Source organism: Salvia splendens, chromosome 6 (genome assembly GCF_004379255.2).
Source record: "Salvia splendens isolate huo1 chromosome 6, SspV2, whole genome shotgun sequence".
In the NCBI taxonomy this organism is placed as follows: Eukaryota; Viridiplantae; Streptophyta; class Magnoliopsida; order Lamiales; family Lamiaceae; genus Salvia; species Salvia splendens.
In genome coordinates this window covers 10,046,339-10,056,302 of record NC_056037.1, presented here as the reverse complement: position 1 = coordinate 10,056,302, position 9,964 = coordinate 10,046,339, and the positions used below count along the sequence as shown (strand labels likewise).

Here is a 9,964-nt window from a genome sequence, read left to right as displayed (position 1 = left end):
TTTTCGACGTGTTTCCACGCGGACTCTTGACGATGCGCAAAAAGAACCCGTCTCGGGTCTTGCGGTTTGCTGAGCGTCTTCAGGAAAGTCGACCACCTTGGGTAGATACCATCGGCGAGATATTAACCCATGTGGTATACATTTCTGCAACGCCGAGAGACTTTGCCGACCGGCTGCATCTGGACCTGTTTGGAAGTATTCAACACGGGCGGACAATGTGTTGACAATATGCATGAACAAGCGCTTTGACATGCGAAAACGACTCCTAAAGTAATCTTCCGGAAACTACGGCTGGTCGGAAAAATAGTCGGCAACGAGCCTTTCGTGGGCTCCCTCCTGGTCATGATGGATGTAGCGGCGAGTTGATCTAGTTGGTTGAGGAGGAGGAGCGGGGGTATTCGCTGCGACATATGCTTCATAAGCGGCACGATATTATTTGTAGTATTCTTGTTCTTCGCGCTCCGCTTCCGCAATGAGATGGGTGAAGTCCATTTGAGGTTTTGAGTGAGAGATGAAGGTATAGATAAGTTGTATGAAAAATATGAATGCGAGATGATTTAATGTGAAAAATGGATGATGAATGTGTGTATTTATAGATGATTTTGGGGAAAAGAATAAAAAAATTCAAAAAAATACAGAAAAATGAGCAAAAAAGGGCATTTTTTTGGGATTTTGAATTTTTGTTTTTTTGGTATTATTTTCAATTTTAAAAATATGATTTTCCAACGGATATGCATTTGGCCAATCAGAACGCGCCACGTCGCCTGCTCGCTAGCACGGACGTGCTCGATGCATCGAGCAGTACCGTGCCAGTGGCGCGAGTGCAGTAGCGGGCAGCGTCTTCGTGCCGCTGGCACGGACAGACGGACGACAACATGCTCGCCGATGTGGATGCTCTTATCATTTTCTTATCAAATACTCCTTGTAACATTGTCACATTGACTACTTTTGTAAATTGTAATGATTCATATTTCACTTAATACAACTAATAAGTAAATTCACCATTATTTTCTCAGGATTCTATCAATTAAATTATTACCCTATTTGCTTCTTCAAAAAAATTACTTCATCTTTAAATATTTCATTTTGCCATTTAAAAATGTATCATTATATATCTCTCTTTTTTAAACTATATTTGATTCATATATCTCAAATTTCATTAATTCATTTCACTTAATTTTACAATTAGTATATAAAATGGATTTAATATTTCACTAACATTTTGAACGCACATTTCCTCATAGTATGTTTTTTTAAACTCGGTTTGATCTCAAATTGGACAATTAATGATAAACGGTTATTTTTCCTAAGAAGGATATTTTTGTCGTTTTATATACCCTCATTTGTAATTGAAATTGTACTTCTTTTCATGAAAACTAAATAGTGAGGGTATATAATATTTTAAAATTAATTGGTAGATCTTCCGTTATGAGTATGTAAAGGCGGTATTAAACAAATTTGAGAAGGAATTCCAAACATATCATGCCTATCATATTATATAGTAAATGGGCCCTAGACAAAACTAAATTTGTAAGAATGATAAACCAAATTTTGTAAATGGTGCTTATCCCCAAAGATAAGGATTACGAATTTGTAAGTGTGTTTTGGGCTTTTGGCGATAAAATATGCTCATCCTCATAAATGATGTACTGCTTACTAAGGAGTCCAAGAGAAATAATACTGATGATTACCTCTGTTTCAGACCAAAACATTTAAACTATAATTCACAGACTGAACAGCCTGGCATAGCAACAAAAACACATTCAGACAATTTTCCAGAACACCGGCAATGATAAGAAGTTAAGAACAAGTGCAAAATAAGAAACTCACAACACTCTGATTTGGTGGGTTGTGCAATAGCTTGCCAAATGCCTGGTTATCTGCAAGAATCAGTTCGTGTTGATGAGTGAGTTAACGCGTGTGTAAGTTGGAACATTTTGAGTTGTTGCTGAAGGGGATGAACTTAGGATCATCTTGGTGTTGATGGTTGAATCGTTCCTCTTTATCTGAGGACGTTTAGGAGCCCTGTAACTCTGAATGAGCATGGAATTCACCCTTTTCGAAGGAAGTCTTTTGCTGCTTGTTCCTATCCCTTGAAGCTCATTTGGTCCCAGAGGACTGTCCGATGGGGACGGCCCTTTCTGCCTCAGTAATTCCCACATTAAGCCGTCGTCTTTAGCCTGATCTTCTCTCACTTTTACTGCCTTCGGGTCATGTCAGAGGGAAAAGAAACTATGTTAGCAGCAGCAGACAACAACCATGACATAATGAAACAACCACAATGTCAGCAGTTGATGCATTTAGAAAACACAATGTGGTAAATTTTGCTATGTTCTGAATTAGTCATACTCATTTGGACTTAGATTGATTTTCTCTTTAGCTGCAACTATTTTTCCAACTGAATTGATCAGAAAAAACAAAAGGAAGAAAAACATGTACCTCTTGTTCTAGTCCAGTTCTATCATCTGATAGCAATCTCAAGGACATCATCAGCTCCTTGGCTGTTTCTTCTGATTGCGTTAACATGCTCAATGCCTCAATCCTGCTTTGTTCTGCATATCTAGTCTGACTTTTTGCTTCCTCCAACTCAAGTCTCCTGACCTGCATTACTTCATGCATCTCCTTAACAGTCTCCAGTAAATAAGAGCATGCTCCAGTCTTCATTTCAGCCTTAAGACCATGGACATACTGACACATCGGATTGCACATTTGGTCAGCCAGTCCAGTAATGATGTCTTCTACTCCAACCTCCACTGATCCAAGGGCGAGTCCTACTTGATTAAATGTATATTTTAGAACCTTTTGTGTCACTTGAGCTAGGTCATTGCTCCTGCCAGACTGATGTGCTGAAGAAACAACTGAAGAAGCTTTGCGGAAGAGCTTGCTTATGAACGATTGACACTCAGCAAGGTCCTGAACGATGCTTTTTTTGCTTGAATTGACCTGATCTTCGATATTTTGAAGAATGCCAATGATATGAATTATCTGTAGCTTCTGTCTCTCCATCAGCTCATTTCCAGCTTTCATGGCTTTTTCCATATAGTCTTCTGGCTACAGTTAAACAAAAACAAATGCTGAAAATGGAATACAACAAAGAGAAACAAAGATAATTACTGAAGTGCTTAGTTGATACATAAACACATTCAAAACTTCAAGCCATGAGGTAAGATATGCAATAACTGGAACCCATTATGTTGCACCTCAGCAGAGCCTTATATTAATGATTCACTGGTCACTACACAGTATTTTCCCGTGCTACATGATATTGAGGCCCAAGAGCTTACTGCAGCCTGCGGGGGTCTGAACTTTGAAACATTAAGTACATAGGTTAAAGTGGAAATATCCCCCTATTGCAGCTCAACACTGCGTGTTGAGATTTATCTAGTTTAAGTTCCAGAAATTCTCAGTTTTTCATTTAAGTGATAGTACTACAAAAAAAACTTCTGTAACTTGGTACCAGCTGGCCTGCAAAACATTATATTAGTAGAACCAAAGTCAAATATATAGTTAGTCTCTGAATAATCAACACAAATTGCTCAACAGGCAGATCTTGCAGACACTTAATTCAACAAAAGTTGTGAAAATATTATGAATTTTCTCAACTTTCCTCTTCCTCCTTACTCAGATAGTCGCATTCACCATAATAAAAATCCAAAGAATGTTACTTATATTATAAGGATCCATATATACAACAACGGCTAACTTTTTCTTATGTGCAAGCTATTTCAGCAAGATTCCATGTAAATTCTATAGATAATCAGGCTCTCATTTAGCATGACAACTTCCATATATATGATCTTCTTCCAATTGTTTACACTTACACATCTAAAGCGTTGCCTAAAATGTTCAAGCAAGGATCTAAGCCTTTTATACTTTTTCCATACACAACTATAGATATTTCATTTACTTGAATGGTGATCTTGCATCTAATCAGGAATCCTCGCTATGGAAAATAATGTTTTATGTTCGTCCATGGGAAAAGCATAAACGGCTCTCAGTCCAATTTACTCAAATATCTTCAAAACTTTAACATACACAAATACTATTAAGGACCACAAATTGAGTAAAACCAACAAAAAGAAGCACTTTAAATTCACACACATGGATCTGAACCTTTCTCCGTGTCCAAACCTGCACAGTCTGCGTCATGATGTGTTTATCATTAGAGCAAATTACGTGACAAGATATCGTGTTCGCGCACAAAAACAAATGTGAATTGGTAGATAGATTTAAATATTACGCCAATTACCTGCGGTTGTGAACTGTCAAAAGAGGATACGATCGTGCTAAATCTCCTCTCTTCAGCCATCTCAGTCGTCTTCAGTCCTACCAACTTCATTAGCTGAATAGCCAGCGACACGAACACATCTTCGGCCTTCCAAAACCATAAAATGACTTTCAAAATAATGAGCAAACAAAGTATGGAAGATTTCACAAAATTAATCGAGGGTTTAACTGGACCTCGAGCAAACCAGCTCCAATCTGAGATCGGAGCTGTTCGAATGAGACTTTGAGCTGCTCGTGGTGGCAGACGATACGAAAGAGCTTCGATTGCGCATCTTTGAGCGACGGCGCCGGAGCGCCGGTGGAGCTAGTGGCTCTGCGGCCATTCATTGTGGCGTTCTGTTTGGCGGGGAAATGAAGGATGCGTGATCTCGATACAGGAGCTTACGGTATTGTTTAACGGTAAAAATGATGCATTTTGAAAAGGGAAATATCACAATTGTAATAGTACTACTTATAATTGATACTCCATATACTACTGCGTAACATGTCTAAATTCGATCAGAATCATTTATGAGGTGATTTATAATCACTTTACATTAGTTTTATGGTTCTGGTAGTATATTTAATTTGATTTGATTTGATTATATTAAATAAAATTGGTGGCACAATTAAAATCATAATTACCACCACTTTCATCAATCAAATAATCAATTAGCATATTTCATATGAATATAAATTTATAGTATGAACTATGAAGTCCATGTTTAAAACACTGAGATTGATTTTAGGCGGATAAAGATGATATAGGAAGCCTCAACTATGGTGAAAGGGAGGGAGTACTTATTTTGGAACTACTGAGAGCTTGATCTGGCATGTACTAGTTTCTAGCTTTTAATGTAAGCTTTACTGTGCAGGTACCTCTATAGGAAAAAGATACGCAAGAACTGATGAACTCGGAGTTCCTTTCGCCATCACAGTTGATTCTACGACTCAGTGACAGTGCGTGAAAGAGATAGCAAGCAGCAAATTCGTGTAGATGTCGATAAGGTGGCATCTCTGATGAAAGAGGTAACTGATTGTGTGAGCACATGGCCGGATGTATTGTTGAAATACCCCTCTCATTCATCCTGTGTTTAGTCTCGATTACCTTACAATATGGTGTTGGTAAAATTATCTTCTCTTCTACTGAAATTTATGTGCACCTAGGCTGACTTGTCGTTAAGAACAATTTGGTGACGTTTTTCCTTTGACAATTTTGTTTTCTTATGTTCCTATCCAGATTTTGTATTATCATTGTTATTCAACTCTACTCTACAAGACATTGCTGCTGGCTTGATTGCTGTTAAGACCTGTGTTGAAATCTTTGATTGATCAAATTATTGTATTATTTTTAGATGCTATGATAATTGATACCGATCGTTCTCCTGTAGAAGTGAGAGGGTATATATAGGTAGAGTTACAAAAAAAATATAAAAAACTTATAAATGTGGATCAATCAGAAAAAGCAGATGCCCCTTGGTGCAATAAGGCTGCATTCCAGCTGCGAAGCTCTCGGGCTACCCTTTTCATCCTGCATCGTAATGGTGCTGTGAACGAATGCGAACGTCCACATACGCAAATGCAGTGGCCTCAACTCTGCAAAGATTTGGTCTTGCAATAATATGAATAAATGGCATGAACAAAAACCAGTTTTAGTATGCCTAGGGAATTGAGGAATATAGCAGGCTAACCGCCTAACAACCATTTGCAGATGATTTTAATCTGCTGACTCCAACTTGGATTCCTAATTTGGTGAAAAAGAGGAGAGTTGTTCACGTGTAATGTCATGGCCTAGAAGTTTTTTTAACTTATCTTCATCTTTTTTTCTGTCACAATATATTTATTCCAATTTCAAAATACAGGCCTAATTCTCGTCGCTCAACGCAAAACATTACATAACATATAGTGAAATTATGAAGATTGATAAGAAATGATGTTAATTTGTTCATGTAGATAACAAAGGACAGAGACTCGTCTTCTATCCCATATCCCCCCACCACCCTTTTCTTCAAAAACCCTACTATCCTTAATAGTCAAATGACAAAGTTGGGGGGAAAGAAGATTAAGACAGCACTTATCAAGAAAATAGTGGAATTAAGTAATACTATTACATAAATATCTACACATAAAAATTGAAATTTTGTGAATAATTTGCTCACGGATAATGAAGAAAACACTGTGAAACACACAAGAAGGGTGTGGTAGAGATCAGCCCATTTGCCCGCTGATCGGATGTGGTTTTGAATTCTAACCTCCAAAAGCTAATCCTGTATTCCATTCATCACCTTTGTCGCCTTCCTACCCAATTTTTCTTGTTTTTAGCAATTATTTATCAATATTTTTCTTGGCTCACTGCCTTTGGAGTTTATCTACTATACTAGTACTAGTACTCCCTTCATTGCATGCACTCTGCTCATTTTTCTTGAGCCTTCAGGTCTGCTTCTCTCTCCCTCCCTCTCTCTCTCTCTCTCTCTCTCTACTTCTTCTTGACTGATAGAAAAGAGGTTTCTTTTTGTCACCCATGTTTTGATTTTTGAAATATTAGTTAGTTTAGTAAAGATATCATATGACTAATGCTTTGTTTTATTAAACAATCTAGTTAGTTTACCTCAATTCTTATGATGCGTTTAATTAGAATATTGGTTCCTGCCCTTAAATGAGACAGGTCTTAATTTGTGTTTTTAATCATGTATGTCTTGGTTTGGTAATTGGTATTATGTGAATGAAGATCAAAGGGAGGGAAGTTGTGAAAAAGCAAGTGTAGAGATGGGGGAGATCACAAATGTAACCGAGTACCAGGCTATTGCCAAGGAGAAACTGCCTAAAATGGTGTACGATTACTACGCCTCGGGTGCAGAGGACCAATGGACTCTTGCTGAGAACAGAAATGCATTTTCGAGGATTCTGTAAGTGACTGGATGTGAGGTTAGCAATAGAAAAATTATTAACGGTGTTCTGATGACAAATTCAAACCGTATGCAGGTTTAGGCCCCGGATTCTGATTGATGTTAGCAAAATCGACATGACTACTACTGTGTTGGGCTTCAAGATCTCTATGCCAATCATGATTGCCCCGACTGCTATGCAGAAAATGGCTCACCCTGATGGTAACTAAGCCTTTCCGTTTCATCGACTTATTAGATTGAGAATTTGTCTGTCTATAAACGTATACTGCCTTGTCTGCAGGAGAGTATGCAACAGCTAGAGCTGCATCCTCAGCTGGAACTATCATGGTTTGGTTTCTCTCTTTAACTCAATACTTGACTCTATTCATCAAGTTTTCCAATAGTCTGGAATGCTAATCCAAACTTTACATCAGACCCTTTCGTCATGGGCCACTTCCAGCGTTGAGGAAGTAGCTTCCACAGGGCCTGGCATTCGATTCTTCCAGCTTTATGTGAGTCTGCACTTGAATTATTTATCATCAGAGATGGATGATGGATAGCTTAGTTTGCCCTGCCCCTCTCTATGTTTCAGGTCTACAAGGACAGGAACGTTGTGGCTCAGCTTGTGAGGAGAGCTGAGAGGGCAGGTTTCAAGGCCATTGCACTCACTGTCGACACCCCAAGATTGGGACGCCGTGAATCTGACATCAAGAACAGGTTCCCATCATCACTTTTACAAACATGCTAGCTAACCTTATAAACCTCTACTCATTGGTTGTTGTTTCCAGATTTGTTTTGCCACCCGGCTTGACACTGAAAAACTTTGAGGGCTTGGACCTCGGGAAGATGGATGAAGTAAGTAGACCAACATATCTAGCTACTCCACATCCTTTTGTTCATGCCGCTCGTTCTCACGCTATCTTCACTGTGCAGGCCAATGACTCTGGACTTGCTTCCTACGTTGCTGGTCAAATTGATCGCACGTTGAGCTGGAAGGTAATCTTTCTGTTCATCATAGATTGATCAATTTGGTATTTGGATTTACAAGGTGTGAGATTGATTTATGATGTACACGGTGACTAATGAAGGATGTTAAGTGGCTGCAATCAATCACTTCAATGCCAATCTTGGTGAAGGGTGTGCTCACTGCAGAGGATGGTAAGAGCAGAAAGCATTTGAGTTACAGCATTGTGTGTATGTGTGTGAGTTTATACTAATTTAGCAAGAAACATATGTGTATATATGCAGCAAGGATTGCTGTTCAGAGTGGAGCTGCAGGTATCATCGTCTCCAACCATGGTGCTCGTCAGCTGGACTACGTGCCCTCGACCATCATGGCTTTGGAGGAGGTACTCAAAAGTGTTTTGATTCCAACACCTATTGAACTAAAAGAACTTTGCAAACTCCCTTTTGCCTCTGCATTGGAGAGCCAATCTCATTGCTGTCTTAGTTTGGCTTGTCTAGTCTCTAACGAGCAGTCGGTTTTTCAGGTCGTGAAAGGTGCTCAAGGCCGGGTTCCCGTGTTCTTGGATGGAGGTGTCCGCCGTGGAACAGATGTGTTCAAGGCATTGGCACTCGGAGCTGCTGGCATCTTTGTAAGTTCAATATAACTAACACCAACTAGTTTTCCTTTTTCGCCCCGAGCATCAAGAAAGAGTCCAGTAACCGATATATAATTTCCAGATTGGGCGACCGGTGGTGTTCTCATTGGCCGCTGAAGGGGAGGCGGGCGTGAAGAAGGTGCTCCAGATGTTGCGCGATGAGTTTGAGCTGACCATGGCATTGAGTGGGTGCCGCACACTCAGTGAGATCACGCGCAACCACATTGTGACCGAGTGGGACGCCCCTCGGGGACTCCCGGCCCCCAGGTTATAAGAGATGCGTGCATCAAAACATAGATGTCCAAACCTATATATCATGTTTCATATTGTGAAATATGCTCTCAACTTCTTCATTCTACTCATTTGACAAGCTTTTGAATGATGATGGAACACTTATATTCTTCATAAATGCCCCTTGCTTGCCTCATTCCATGTCAAATATGAGACTGAAATTCGAATCGAAGTTATGAGATATCTATAATAATTAATCATACTTTTGCTATTATTCAATTTTTATTATATCAAGGGTATTAGAGTTGTGAATGACGTTTTTAATTGTCTCCATGATTGTGTATATGGTTGAGCTTAGCACAATGACTAGTGAAAGAGGCCAGAATTAAAAAAAAAAGTTTAAGAAAAACAGTTTAGTAAGATTCGTAGATACTTGATGGGTCTTTACCAAAACCTTTTCAAAAAAATTTGAGTTTACAAAATTTTCAAAATTAAAGAGTTGCAACTTTCAAAGAGATAAAGATGATTAAACAAATATTAACAGATTATGAACAAAAACATCATCGACATTAAAGGCCCATTAATTGCTACACTAATTATAATACTCCTCTGTATTCTATAGCTCAGATAGTCAGAGTAATGGGCTTATTAATTGCTAATTTCTAACTAACATACCAAGTATTAATTGAACCATATTTTAGCTAATAAAAAGGCCCATCTTTAGTCAGAGTATCATATTTTGTGAAGTAGTTGTTCAAGTTTTGGCCAACTTTAATTTCTGTTTCCTTAAAATCTTACCACAATTTTGTTTATTTTTCAATTTACGGATTAGGTCACTCAACATAAAGTTATGTTCTGGAATGTTTTGTAGGTCCTAAATTTAGTAAGCATGAGCATGTATGCAAGTTGCTATTTTATTCAGTTAGAGTTTTCTTGGAAATGTAATACGCGCCTGCTTAGCCTCTTTTGACATAAATTTTT

General features: G+C 38.5%; 2 protein-coding genes across 4 annotated transcripts; one reads left to right on the top strand and one right to left on the bottom strand.

Annotated features, from left to right (window-relative positions):
• Positions 1 to 1,658: 1,658 nt before the first annotated feature.
• Positions 1,659 to 5,459, bottom strand: LOC121806501. 3 transcript variants are annotated; one of them, XM_042206558.1, is made up of 6 exons: positions 5,146 to 5,447; positions 4,462 to 4,623; positions 4,250 to 4,375; positions 4,102 to 4,140; positions 2,440 to 3,051; positions 1,659 to 2,204 (listed from the first exon to the last, which is right to left on the bottom strand). In XM_042206558.1, exons 1-6 carry the CDS (start codon positions 5,197 to 5,199, stop codon positions 1,890 to 1,892), a joined length of 1,308 nt encoding a protein of 435 aa, XP_042062492.1. In that variant the 5' UTR covers positions 5,200 to 5,447; the 3' UTR covers positions 1,659 to 1,889. The 3 variants fall into 3 exon arrangements, with proteins under 3 accessions (XP_042062492.1, XP_042062493.1, XP_042062494.1); XM_042206560.1 differs by having other exon boundaries at positions 2,086 to 2,200; positions 5,146 to 5,459; XM_042206559.1 differs by lacking the exon at positions 4,102 to 4,140 and having other exon boundaries at positions 5,146 to 5,442.
• Positions 5,460 to 6,545: 1,086 nt separating this feature from the next.
• On the top strand, positions 6,546 to 9,257 carry LOC121810087 ((S)-2-hydroxy-acid oxidase GLO1-like). Its single transcript, XM_042210983.1, has 12 exons — positions 6,546 to 6,700; positions 6,995 to 7,172; positions 7,249 to 7,373; positions 7,453 to 7,499; positions 7,586 to 7,663; positions 7,744 to 7,868; positions 7,940 to 8,006; positions 8,085 to 8,147; positions 8,240 to 8,309; positions 8,400 to 8,500; positions 8,642 to 8,746; positions 8,835 to 9,257. The coding sequence occupies exons 2-12, from the start codon at positions 7,033 to 7,035 to the stop codon at positions 9,024 to 9,026; spliced, it is 1,113 nt and encodes a 370-aa protein (XP_042066917.1). The 5' UTR covers positions 6,546 to 6,700; positions 6,995 to 7,032; the 3' UTR covers positions 9,027 to 9,257.
• Positions 9,258 to 9,964: the final 707 nt, after the last annotated feature.

Excerpts from the sequence above, each read along its gene's own strand:
- LOC121806501 (XM_042206558.1), bottom strand. The coding sequence starts at position 5,199 with ATGGCGAAAGGAACTCCGAGTTCATCAGTTCTTGCGTATCTTTTTCCT. Across the intron at positions 4,141-4,249 it reads TTGACAGTTCACAACCGCAG|ACTGTGCAGGTTTGGACACG; the intron begins GTAATTGGCGTA and ends ATCATGACGCAG. Across the intron at positions 3,052-4,101 it reads GGAGAAAGGTTCAGATCCAT|CCAGAAGACTATATGGAAAA; the intron begins GTGTGTGAATTT and ends GTTTAACTGTAG.
- LOC121810087 (XM_042210983.1), top strand. The coding sequence starts at position 7,033 with ATGGGGGAGATCACAAATGTAACCGAGTACCAGGCTATTGCCAAGGAG. Across the intron at positions 8,501-8,641 it reads CCATCATGGCTTTGGAGGAG|GTCGTGAAAGGTGCTCAAGG; the intron begins GTACTCAAAAGT and ends TCGGTTTTTCAG. Across the intron at positions 8,747-8,834 it reads TCGGAGCTGCTGGCATCTTT|ATTGGGCGACCGGTGGTGTT; the intron begins GTAAGTTCAATA and ends TATAATTTCCAG.